The following is a 13,278-nucleotide window of genomic DNA, read 5'->3' as shown; positions in this document are numbered from 1 at the left end:
GGGAGGGATCACTTCTTCTCGGTCTTCTCTCACTGAACGTTGCAAAGAAATGCATAGAAAACTCACCCCCAATAATAAGGGCCTCGTGTTGCTCATGAGATATGAATTAATCTTAGAAGGGGGTGAGGGCGATACTGTTAGGTTAGCTTTGGGTAGATGGAGAGATAAGGATTGGGAGAGAGCAGGCACCTTATCCTACAAAAAACCCTTGAAAATTTTCCTGGACCAAGATTCTTTTATAATAGTCCTCAACTTGGGGAGAAGATGTATTTGGGCTTTGTTTTTATTATTACAAGTTTCAGCTGTCTTCTAGAATGACAAGTTGTTAAATGCCACCTTCATATGCACATTGCTGCTTTTTGAAACAAGATACCTCCTACAACGCTGATTAACATTTTACCTTAGGAAGGGGAAGGAGTTAAAAAGCAGCGAAGAAAGTCGTTATTGGTAAAGCATGAAATCCTTTCGGCACCATTTTGGTTAATTTGTGCTTCTCACCATGTAACTTAGCTGCCTCCATTATTTTCTTTATAAAACACCATGAATAGGGAACTAAAATTTTAAAAATATAGAAAAAAATTCTAGTAGATTCTGGCCTCCCTAAAAACAGTGAAGGAGACAAGGATGGATCTATGACTTGCCTCATTTATCTATTTTTTTTTTAAATTCTGTGAACAACTTTTAGCTTTTCGCCTTGTTTCACTTGGCCTTTAAATCATTACTGATAAAACTCCATTCTCAACCAATTTCTCATACTTCTGTTCTCAATAAGGGTGCAGTCAAGACATTCTAAGGTTCTTAGTGGGGAGTGACCATGCATTTAGCAACCTCTTTGGGAAGGTAAAGTGCCACCTCCAGTCTTAGGCCTTCAGCTGGGGAATTTTGCTGGGAGGCACATCCTCCATCAAAGAGGCTTGGACTTGGGACGGCGACAATGCCAGATTCAGTGGGTCAGCCAAGAAGAACAGGCTCTTAGTCTCTTCTCTGTCCTTTTAGAATCTTTCACCAATGGATGCTTTTGTTTCCAAACATCAGAGATATGCCTCAGACTGGTATTTTCTTGCCTTCCAAACAGACCCAAAAAACCACGCTCAAAGAGTGATGCACATCAGAAAGGCAATTCATGCCCAGTGATATTATCAGAGTAAGATTAGCTTGGGCAGAGAATCTGGGGTGTTAGTCTGACAATACTGGGCACTGAACCTGTAAGCTTTTTGGCCCTGATATGATAATAACGTCATTTAGGATTGGAAGTATCTTAAAAGATCTAATCATTCCTATAACTCACACAGCAAGTTTTCTGTTCGGCTAGAAATGCAAAGTTAAAGCAATATAAACTCATTTACAAAAGATCTAGAATATTATTTCTAAGCCTTATGAAAATATTGCTTATATATAACTGGTGGTATAATTTTATAGATCTGTTATTGACTGAACAATGAATAATAAAGACTGGCCTTTGTGGTGCGTCAATGACTCACTTGAGACACTTTATATTATGATCTTTTTACAAAAGACTACAGTAAGAGTCAGACACCGGCTGTTTCTTGAAGAATGTATGGAAAATATACCTTATGACCAAGAATGAAAAAAAAAAATTAAGTACAAGAGGTTTATCACAGCACTGCTTTTAATAATAAACAATTGGAAAACATAATGTATAATAGTAATAGTAGCTAACATTTATGGAATGTTTATTATATGCCAGGCACTATTGTCAGTGTTTTTTGTGGATTACAATATTATTTTTTATTCTGTTTTACAGCTGAGGAAGCTGAAGTGCAGAGTAAATTTTGGCACACGTGTGGAATGAAATACCGTAGTGCCATTACAACTTTGGATACACATGTAATCTTTCTATAGGAACCCTGAAAAATATGATTTTACACCAGATTCTTAAAAAACAGTTTCTGGAGGGGCATCTGGGTGGCACAGTCAGTTAAGCATCAGACTCTTGGTTTCAGGTCAGGTCGTGATCTCGGGGTTGTGGGATCGAACCCTGAGTGAGCTCCATGCTCAGTGTGGAGTCTGCTCAAGATTCTCTCTCCCTCTCCCTCTGCCCCTCCCCACTGTGTCCTCTGTCTCTAAAATAAATAAATCTTTAAAAAACAGTTTCTGGAACAGTATGAATCCATTTATGTAAAATGGTATATATGTATCTATTTTTTAATAGAGATGTCTAGAAGGATGTTAACGAAAGTGTTAAGACTATAAGACTACAGTTTTTCTTTTTGTACTTCTCTGTATAGTTCAGATTTTTAAAGTGAAATATATATCAATTTAATAAAAAGCAAAACATTTTAAGAAAAAATATTTTTTTCTTTTTTAACAAGCAAAACTGAAATCTTTTCCTTTCACAAAAGCATATGGGACAATTTAAATGAGTTTTAAGTAGCACAGTTCCTTAAAAATGGCTCAGGGGTGGCTGGGTGGCTCTCAGTGGGTTGAACATCCATCTTTTGGCTTCAGCTCAGGTCATGATCTCTGGGTAGGGACAGGAGATAGAGTCCCCCTCCAACTCTACACCACCATTCCCGTCAGGCTCCCCGCTCAGTGGGGAGTCTGTTTTTCCTTTCCCTCTCTTTCGACCCCCCCCATGTGTACACTCTCTCTCAAATAAATAAATCTTTTAAAAAATAAAATAAAAATGGCTCATATTTAATTCAGATTGAGCATCTTCATGTAAGCAAAACTTCATTTTTTTTGCAGTCAGTGTTTTCCAAAGATCTTAGTAAATCACCTGGGACACTAGAGCACTAGAGCAACTGAATAGGCTCTCGGAAGAGAAGAAAGGTTTTTAAGGTAAGAATCCAATTTTTGAACCCTTCTCAAGAGCACCCAGTTGGAAAGAAGTACAATAAATCACTGCATTGCAATAGTGTAACGGTTCTGAGTAGTTGATAAAATCTATACAAAGGCTACATAGTAATTTTTTATTCAGAGTTAGAATTGCTTTCTGGTTTCTGCAATTTCATCTCACATGACAAGTTTTGAGACTAGAGGTTTCTGGGCCACATATCTCAGCCCATTGTGGATTCCTCCCTCTGCCCCTGCAGTCCAGTTTCTATCTCTCCTTTTCAAAATACTTGGCTCCAAGAAGTCCCTGGTTTCCAGACTGAATGTTTATGCAATCACCAAAAAAATTGTTTTAAAAATTTTAAAGCATGCTTTTACACTGGAACTTGGAGATTCTTTAAAATACAACTTTGATCTTTACTTGAACACCATTTGACAGCAAAAGGATTAAGCAATTATGGGTTGTTCCATTATCCCTGCAGGATACATGAGAACTTCAAGGAATTACGTATCACACGAAAGAAACTGCATTTAATGTGATTGAAAGACACAGAGGTTAGAAGGCTGGAAAGCTGACTTTCTGGCTTATGTCCCCAGGGCATAAACTAATCACAATATCTATGCATCCTCATGGAGAAAGGGAGTAATCTTTTGTTCCTCACCTGTCCCTTGCTTTGCCATTAGGAAACCTCTCTTCCCTTTCCCATTGGAACAGAGAGAACAGTCCGATTATTTGCAGGTAAGCAACTGAAACTTGCTTTCTATGAGAAGTTCAATAGAATAACATATTTACCATTTTTAGTTTATTTTATGCGGCTTATGCAAGGTTAGGAGTTAATCCATGTTATAATTTTTGCTTAGGAGAAAGTAAAATGTTTTGTTCTTAAAGTTATTCAGCCTTTTGAATATTTTCTTTTTCTTATTGATGATTAAATCATATATTCCTAAAAATCAAAGGATATGTGATAGGCTATTATCACGAAACAGGTGGAGAAATGAAAATTCAAAGAATGTTAACATTTTTGTGTCAAGTAAGTGAATGAGGCATTACGCAAAAGGTATGAAAGAAACCCAGATCACAGGATAGAAAAAGCTTCATTTTTGTTTTTTTGAAAAGAGCAGTTCAGCCATACTTTATGCCAAAAGCTGACTTTCACTTATGCTTGGTATAAAAATGGATACAAAAAAGCAACAATTTCATGCTTTGAACTAATTTGTCATCTTGGACATCATCATCATGGGATATGGAAACTACAATCTTCACAAAAGTGAGAGGCCATTTTTGCTCTCTTTAGTATCTTTTCAAACGTTTTGGCATTGCATTTGAAGTGATTTTATTAATATTCAGAAATTTAAAACCATTTCATCATCTCCCTAATACACGTTTCTTAGCAACTATTTCTGCTTCAATCAGAGATACTATGCCTTTTTGTATATGCTTCAAAAAGAAGTATCCTTTATAACTTCAAACATGAATCTCAGAAAACAGATTAGATAGCCCCCATTTTGAATTTCTTCACAATTTTCACTGTAATGATTTTCATTTGCTCTTTTTAAAGAGAGCTTGTGGCTGGCCTTTTGGGAGGGGGGGAATGCCTGGCTCCAAGAAGTGACCAGGATCTACATATCCACATTCAATGTTTTCAAAATCACTGCAAAATTAAAATTTTAACTTTTTTTTTCATTTTCAGTTTTCATTTACTTTCAAGGTTTTGTTGTTGTTATTTTGTTTAGTAAAAACAAAGAATTTAAACCAGTGCACAAACTGGTTTTCTAGTGTATGTAAATACTAGAACTTAAATTCATAAGGAAAAAAATCCCCAATAATTAAAAAAAAAAATCTGCAGTCACAGATTCCTTTAAAACCATACAGCAGTCCCCTTGTTTCTGGTGAAATGGATCCTTCCTTTATCTGACATCGTGACTAAACTATTGTTTTTCTCAGAAGGACTCTTAGCTAGGGTTTCCACTTGTCTTTATATTTACTTAGTAAGAGGTGTCTGTGACCATTCACTTTCAGAAAAAGAAGAAAAACAGAGGGGAGAATCCACGTCTTCAAGAGGGTAAGGAACAGAGTATCAGAATGGCCTGGAAAATGTTCAAAATTAACGTCAGAAAGTCAAATGTTCACCTAGGGCTTAGCTGGGAAGAAACAAAAGAAAAATCAATATGCAGTCAAAGAATGGCTTCATTTTTCTAGAAGGTGACTCTCCAGGAGAGTCCCTTAGCAACAGCCTCGAAGTTCCAGAAACTGTCCTGAACTCCGATGGTCAGCTTCAGCGTCTGTCTGCAACTCAGACTTCTTGCCCAGTCTTTGTACCAGGGAAATGCATGTGGCGGTGGTGGCAACAGCCTTGGTCCTGCTCCTGAGCATGGGGTGGACGGCAGACTCACTCTGCTCACCCACCATTTTTTACAGAGACTGTTGGATCCGTCGCTTTCCAGGGCTTCTGATTAACCTGGAGGAGTCTCAGAAGCTGGGAGCTCAGTTCCTGAAGTATTATTCGGAAAGCACCGGCCAGAAATGCAGCAGGAGCTGCTGCCTTAGGAAGGATGGTAAGTATTAATGACATGCCTGCACAAAAATCCAGAGAAACTTATAAAATGAAGACCTAAGTAAGGAACCCTAGGCAGAGGTTCTAGGGAACAAACAGATGAACAGGACTAGGGAAGATGAGGGAGAGACGTGGGGACGGGGGAGAGTGGGAGAGAGACTGAGGACTGACTTTGCCCGTCAGGGTCAGTGCTGGCTCAGTTTACAAATCTGGTAACCACCCAGAATGCCATGGAAACTACAGGTAACACAATATCTTCTTCTCTTCACTAAAGTGCTAAATGAAAATTTTTCCTTGAGGGTTAACTAACAATATTTCCATAGCCCCCAAATATGGCATATGTGATTTCAAAAATATTTATAATAATTTCCTTTTCAAAGTTCTTTTGGTGATATCAGTATTTCAAATTTTTAAAATGTGCTTGCTTGTGTTGAGCAAATATGGGTTGCACTGAACAGGAATTTAGACTATGATTGATGTTTTGAAACACATAGGTAGATATATGTCAAATAGCAAAAAGAAAGAAAAGAAATATATATTTTAAATATTCTGATTTTTTGGTCTGAAATCCACAATCAGAGTTAAACATCACCCATGTAATATGATCCAGGTTTATAATGAGGAAAACATTTCATTATTGCAGAATTTCCAGTTACAATTGTCTAAAGACTTCTTTCATTTGTTTTTCATTTTTCCAAGATTTTAAAGCTACTTGGAAAGAAACAGCAAAAGCAACACAACACTTTAAAATAATTCTCTTGGTTCTTCCACACTTTCTTTCCATGGTTTGATACCGACTTATTAATTGCCAGTGCCTCTTATCCAAGTATGCATGGAAGATTTCTGGGATGCAGATTGAGGCTACCGGAGGGTATAAACTGACCACAGTGTGAGAAGCTGTCCCAGGCTAAGCCCTCAAAAGTTAGTCAGGCACACAAGAGAGCAATTAAGTTTTTAAAGGGAAATATTTTTTAAAATTATTGATTTATTTAAGAGAGAGAGAGAGAACAAGAGAGTACAAGCAGGGGAACAGCAGAGGCAGAGGGAGAAGCAGACTCCCGGTTGAGCAGGGAGCCCGATGTGGAGCTCAATCTCAGGACCCTGGGATCATGACCTGAGCCGAAGGCAGAGGCTTAACCGACTGAGCCACACAGATACCCCTAAAGGGAAATCTTCTTGAAAAGGTTGCCAATCCAGATTTTCACCTGAGAGATGCTTCTAAATCCCATAAGCCTTGAGGGAAGGTGGGTAAGGGGGGGATACTTTTCAGCATTTCCATGGCATCAATTTACCTGACTGTCCATCGTAGGGAAACTTTGTCTTCTGGACTTCCAGAGGGATACGATAAGCATCTAGTAGAATTCCATGATTTTAGAGCCCCTGTAGCTTCCAAGTTGTGGTTTTCTTCCTCCAGAAGAAAGGGCACGAACACACGTCTCTGTTTTTAGCTGGAAGCCAGAACTTTAAAAAGCCAGAGTCCTGCAATAGCTAACCTGTTCAGGGCTGGAACTCTAAAGTGTACACAAAGAGGAATATAAAACATCTTCTAAAATTATTCTCTTTACATCAACTACTTTCTTATCAAAAATTTAGATGTCTAAATTTGAATATTTTTNAAAATTTAGATGTCTAAATTTGAATATTTTTTAGTCCTTTCCCTTGAACGTGGCAGCCCAGTCTTCAGGGAATGCATTTGTAATCTAAAATGTATTAGCAATGTATTATTAATTGAATTCTACCCTCTTCTTTATCCTCCTGGACTCTCCAGAAGTAATGGGGGAGACACAGCTCCCTACGTTAACCTTACACAGAAGCCGCAGAGGTTTGGCCAACCGCAATTCCACAACAGCTTCAGGCATACTCTGAGGTCTGGTCATTGTGTGCTATCCCTCTGACTTCTTATTTTATTAAAGAAGTTGATACCTTTGGTCAATGGGTATTTCCCAGCGCATGGTTCCTCCTACATGGCAGCAGGGGGAAAATCTGTTTTGCACTTTAGGGAGGACAGACTAAAGACTGGCACTCAACAAATCACACATAAGGTTTTCCAGAAATAACATGATACATTGCATGGAGCAAACTTATTTAGTAGAAGGGAGATAGCGTAAGTCATGTACCCCTACCCATTAGAATTCCAAATGCTCACATCCTTGTCAGTAGGCTCTTCCTCTTTAAAGGACACTGAACATGGGGCGCCTGGGTGGCTCAGTTGTTAAGCGTCCGCCTTGGGCTCAGGTCATGATCCCAGGGTCCTGGGATCGATCCCTGCATCGGGCTTCCTGCTAAGCGAGAAGCCTGCTTCTCTCTCTCCCACTCCCCCTGCTTGTGTTCCCTCTCTTGCTGTGTCTCTCTCTGTCAAATAAATAAAATCTTTAAAAAAAAAATAAATAAAATAAAGGACACTGAACAGGATTTCATAGGACGTGTGATTTGCAACGTGANCCCCTGCTTGTGTTCCCTCTCTTGCTGTGTCTCTCTCTGTCAAATAAATAAAATCTTTAAAAAAAAAATAAAATAAAATAAAGGACACTGAACAGGATTTCATAGGACGTGTGATTTGCAACGTGAGGCTAGTGCTCCCCTATAATCAGGGTCAGGGTAGTGTTCACCTGGCCTGCTGCCTTTCCACCATCTGGGCCTCTCCCAGTAATTGCAGTTTTTGCCTTCCCATGACTCCCTCTTTTGTTACAACATCTGTCGCTTTATTTTTGTATTTCTTTCTCTGGTGAATTCCAGTGCCTTAGCATTCTGAGAGGGCACTGCAACTAGAAATCTGATATGTATAAATCCCCAGGGGCTTCTGTAGCCAATCGAACTTTTCATGAACATAAAATACTGGGATTGGAAAATGATCCCAGGTAATCCTCTATGGAATGAAGTGTGTGAAAGATTAGAGAAAATCAGTGGATAGTTTCTTATAAAAGGCATTTTCCATATTCATAGAAACAGTTACTGTAGTTCACAATGTTCTATAAGATATCTGAACATAGCCCTGCGATATATTGCTGTTAATACAATGTTCTTGAAAGAAATGTAAGTTACTCAGAGCTCATCCAGCTGGGAGAAACCAAAACCAACTGCAGATGTACTTTTCCTTTCAGTTTCCTGTAACGTGGCTGTCTTCTACCATGATCCTATTCATGACAATGTCAACTGCCTCCATATTCACTGCCCAACGCTGGAGAGCTGCATATTAGAGCCTGGAACCAGTGCCATTTTATACAACATAACAGAAGGTAATGATTTATGTATTTTGTATGCATGTTGAAGAATGTTGGTAATGCTCTAGTAGAGATGTATATAACCTAGAAACTGGCAGGCAACAACCATGTATGAATCATTATTTTCCAGCAATCTCTATCTGGAAAAGTTTTGGGCATCCAGGGCAAAAAGCTAAAAGTAAATTCCCTTTAGTTTGGCACGCTCAGCAATGATGAGTTCATTCTAAATGATAACAAATCGTATGTGAAGAAGAGCTAAGCATTACATTTATTCCAGGAGCCCCCAGCAAGAGTCAAAATAGGCATTTCTACTGCAGGGGCTAAGGATGCTACCAGGAATAAAGAAAATGCTTAATGTCAGTTTTGAGGTCCATGCACACTGCATACAAGGATTCTACTAAATGCATGTCAAGGACAAGGAAATGCGCTTACTAACATACATTAGCATACCAATGGTCCCAAGATAACTGGTATATTTTATTTCAGGTAAATACACATTTAAGTGTCCTTTGCCCATGTATATAAACTCAGGGTGCAAATTGGTAAATATGAAAGAATAGATTTTTGCCATCAAAATACAAAGGCGATAAATTTTGTCACTGATTTGTACTTACTGAACACCTAATGCAGGCTGGGAGCAGCATTGCAGAAGAGGCAGCCATATCTCTGCCCTTGAGTTTCTTACAATCTAGTTGATGTGAGAAGTCTCACAATTAGTGTAGAACATGTAATTGAATACAAAAAGGTGTGATACTGCCTCAAGCACAAACACTCAAAAGAAGAGGAGACTTAAAGCTAAATTCAGAGGCAGCTTCGTGGAAGAGGCCAGGCACAGGCAAGATAAGGAGTTCTGTATCATACCACGGAAAAGTAAGAAAACAGGTCTGGCTACCAAAGGGTCACAGTTGAGGTTGCAATGAAAATCTGGGTACGATAGGGTACGCCAGGTTTCAAAAGGGCTTTGGACAGAGTAGTGTTTTGGTTTGACTTTGTCATCAACAGAGAACCAGCAAAGGCATTTAATGAGAAAACGCCATCACTAAAGTCATGAGTGTGGTTGTCTTTAGTCTAGCAAAGTTATATGCAGGATGCAAATTAGAGTATCTAGTCAGGGAGGCATTAGATCTGGAGAAGGTGACCATAACTGCAATGAAGAGGAGGGATGATTACCAGCACATTTGGGAGGGAACTGGATAGGACCTAGTTAGTTTTTAGATGAAGGAAAAGAAGAGAGAGGCGTCCAAGATTGCTCTGCAGTACGTAGAGATTCCAGCATGGGTGATGGAATATTGGTGCGGTCACTGAAAGAGACAGAGAGCCACACAAAATGATGTTGGCTTTGGGAATGTCCAGTGATGACATGAATGTCCAGGTGGGAACCTTCAGTAGAGCACAGGAGAAATGAGACCAGAGACCAAGAAAGAGGAAGTAACTGGTGATATGGATTTTAGTTGCCACCGATCTAGTGGTGACAGTTGATGAGGATACTTGTGTGTGTGTGTGGTGAAGGGATGAGATGAAGAGAAAATTCAGCAGAAGACAAAGGACTAAGGATTGTGGAAAGCACACAACCAGTTAGGACCAAGGAGAGAACCAACTAAAGAAAAAAAACGAGAAGCAGGCAGTCTGAGGTAAAGTGCCAAGAGAGACTGCGCTCCCGGGAGTCACGGGAGGAGAATTTTAAGGAAAGGATGGTTAGCAGTATTGATGATAAAAGAGAAGTCAAAGCAATGAGGCTGATCAGGAGATATGGAAACTACTGATTACCTCAGAAGCATAATTCTGACAGAATAGCGAGGATGGAACAAGATGGCAGAAGGCAAACAACAAAGAAAGGAAATGGATGTGGGTATGTCTAGAGGGAGAAAGAGAGACAGACAGAAACTGCTAGAAGAGACAACTGAAAAGCTGTGGAGAGGTTTTTTTCCTTTCCCTTTGCAGACAGAGCAATATTTGCACATGTCTGAAGTCAGAGGGAAAGGAGTTCCTTTACAAGAGAAAATACTGAAGACAAAGTCAGGACCCTCAGGGACTGGGAAGGGAGGAGACGGAGGGCTTTGCTCCTAATTTTGAATACACTTACACTTTTTTTAAAACTTCATTTTAAAATACTATATATCTCAAATGGTTAGTTTTTTTGCAGTTCTTACACTAACATTGGCTATTGTTACCCAAAAGCCCTGGCAGACACAAAGAATCCTCCACGATGTAGCCAAACTTGTTTATAATGGAAAGTGTTCTAGAAAGTTAAGATAAATTCAAATGTGGCCAGTATGTTTCTAAGCCGTTCAGGAGTATGCAACAGTAGAACCTGAACTTAAGCTTAGCTCACTAACTCAGTGGCAAACCCAAGACCTCTCCAAACTGTGCTTTGACGTTCTCTCCTTGAAATAAAAAATAAAATGAATGATGCCTTATTTATCTTTCAGGTATAGATCCAGATTTGCTGGTTTTTGAACAATCACCTCCCACATATCTAAATACCCGTTCTTCATCTAACACATGGGACAGACTACGGATTTTAAAAGCTACACATTTAGATAAACAACAACCCACTGTGATAAACCAAATGCTGCCATCCACAGAGGCGCCATCAATAACCACACATCAAGATTTGGTTGTCAACACAGACAATACCAGGTATTCCAGGGAATTAACCACAGATTCTTGGGCAAGATTCATTTCCCTGAATGACTTCATTACCACAGATGTAAATATGGTCTCACACAGCACTGATTTCATCAATAATCCAGATAACAAGACTATTTCTCCTTTCTTTGTTCCCATAGACACAAAACTTTTTCATAGGCCTATTCCATCCCGACTCAACAGTAGCAAGCAATTACTAAACAAAACCAAGGGGTCCAACAGCAGAAACTACACATCTGAGAAGGGAGACATGACCCCTGATGGGGCATCTATGACTTCAAAGATGTGGCTGGCTCCAGTAGCCCTCTGTACCTCTTTTGTCTTCCTTTGCTGTTGTATAATCATCCTGGCATCTGGATGCTGTAGAAAGCAGCAGGGCCAGTATAAGTTGGGACAGAGAAAGTCAGAATCCAGGCAAATTAAAAAATTTAACACTCTAAAGGAGAACTCTTAAAAGTTACAGAGAGACTGTAAGCTTCCAAGAGGATCATTTTTAGTTTCCTTAAGACAAGGGCAGTTGGTTAAAAAAAATAATCGCACAGGATGCCCAGTTCCACCAATCTCTAAAAAAAGGCCAAATGCTTGATAAACTTAACTGCTTTTTTTCATTATTTCTATTTTTTGAAATATTATTATCACATTTTATAGATGAGTAAATGAGAAGAGAGGCTAAATATCTTGCCTAAAGTCACAGAGCTAATAAATAGTGAAGGCAGGATTTAATAGGTAATCTGGTTCAAAAGTTCATGCTTGAAATCAGTTAGATTAAAAGCTTCCATTGTCCCAAAAAGCATGGAAAAAAGATACAGAGAGGAAAACACCATAACATCATATTTGTCTCCTGTCAAGGTCAAATTATTGTCATGTATGTTAATAAAATCTTTTAGTGGTTTGGACAGAAGAGCGCTGTTATTACAGTTACTAACCCATGTGCAAACGGCTGCCTGTTTTTATACAGTTTTAATGTTCAATTGATTAATTCCTCTTAATCCTAAACCGTCTTCATTTTTGAAAGCTGATATGCCTTCAAATAACTTTGGTACTGGAATCTTTGAGTTTTGTGTTGATCCCTGTTGAATAAACCTTGGGAGTTTCAGTTCCCATTCCTCATGTGTATGCATTGTTTTCCCAGGTTCAAATATTAGCTGTACGTATTTGAGCTCTGCCTTAATCTTACACCAGATCTACCCCCCCACCCTGAAGTGCAGACACTTTAATTCAATTAAGTCTCCAGTGATTTTAAACTTTAGACCCTTAATCTAATCCTTGAAACTCTTTTTAAATATGAGGACAGATATTAAAAGACAGCCAAATAAGCATGAAGAATAGATTGAGGAAATCCTATTACAGGATTAATAGTTCTGTTCTCTTTTATGTTAAAACACTGTCCAGTGGCTTAAGAGGTATTTGTTTCTTTCCCTAGTGTTGACACTGTGTGGGGGAAAAAAATGTCTGTTTCTTTATCTAATATAAGAAAGAAAAATATAGGGGCACCTGGGTGGCACAGCGGTTAAGCGTCTGCCTTCGGCTCAGGGCGTGATCCCGGTGTTATGGGATCGAGCCCCACATCAGGCTCTTCCGCTATGAGCCTGCTTCTTCCTCTCCCACTCCCCCTGCTTGTGTTCCCTCTCTCGCTGGCTGTCTCTATCTCTGTCAAATAAATTAATAAATAATCTTAAAAAAAAAAAAGAAAAATACAAAATCTCTGAGTGGAATATTAGCCACAAGTAAAAGTCTTAATTTATAAACTTCACCAATTTACCCTTATTTGCTAGTCATGATATTAAATATTATAAATTTTATCAATTTCTTTCCTAATTCATTAGAAAAAGAATGCCTGTACTACGTAGGGAGGATATAAAGATTTAAATTACCCTAAAATTATATTTAAATAAATAATTCAAGAAGCAGCCTTTAAAAATTATCTGTACAGTCTTTTAAAAGATTATTTTTCGTTAAAATATAAACAAGTTGCTTAAAGGTTTCCCAAAAAACCAGGGCTGCTAGAGAAAGGTTTTTCTTCCTTGGGGTTTCTCAGAATTTGCTCATTTCCTAAA

The 13,278-nt window shown here is 38.7% G+C and overlaps 2 protein-coding genes across 5 annotated transcripts in view; both read left to right on the top strand.

Annotated features, from left to right (window-relative positions):
- The window catches only part of LOC117796570 (translation initiation factor IF-2-like), an 8,180-nt gene extending 4,645 nt beyond the window's left edge, over positions 1-3,535 (top strand). For 2 of the 4 annotated variants that reach the window (XM_034644590.1, XM_034644587.1), the window contains exons 2-3: positions 2,710-2,802; positions 3,481-3,535. The gene's annotated coding sequence lies outside the window, so the exon portion shown is untranslated. Of the gene's footprint in view, positions 1-1,765; positions 1,849-2,709 lie in introns of all 4 variants that reach the window. The other 2 variants (XM_034644589.1, XM_034644588.1) reach the window with 2 other exon arrangements.
- Positions 3,536-5,123: 1,588 nt separating this feature from the next.
- MANSC4 (MANSC domain containing 4) lies at positions 5,124-12,371 on the top strand. The gene is made up of 3 exons (XM_034644586.1): positions 5,124-5,352; positions 8,453-8,587; positions 11,002-12,371. The coding sequence occupies exons 1-3, from the start codon at positions 5,124-5,126 to the stop codon at positions 11,673-11,675; spliced, it is 1,038 nt and encodes a 345-aa protein (XP_034500477.1). The 3' UTR covers positions 11,676-12,371.
- Positions 12,372-13,278: the final 907 nt, after the last annotated feature.

The sequence above is a fragment of the Ailuropoda melanoleuca genome, chromosome 16 (assembly GCF_002007445.2).
Source record: "Ailuropoda melanoleuca isolate Jingjing chromosome 16, ASM200744v2, whole genome shotgun sequence".
Lineage (NCBI taxonomy): Eukaryota > Metazoa > Chordata > Mammalia > Carnivora > Ursidae > Ailuropoda > Ailuropoda melanoleuca.
This window is presented reverse-complemented; position numbering and strand designations above follow the sequence as displayed.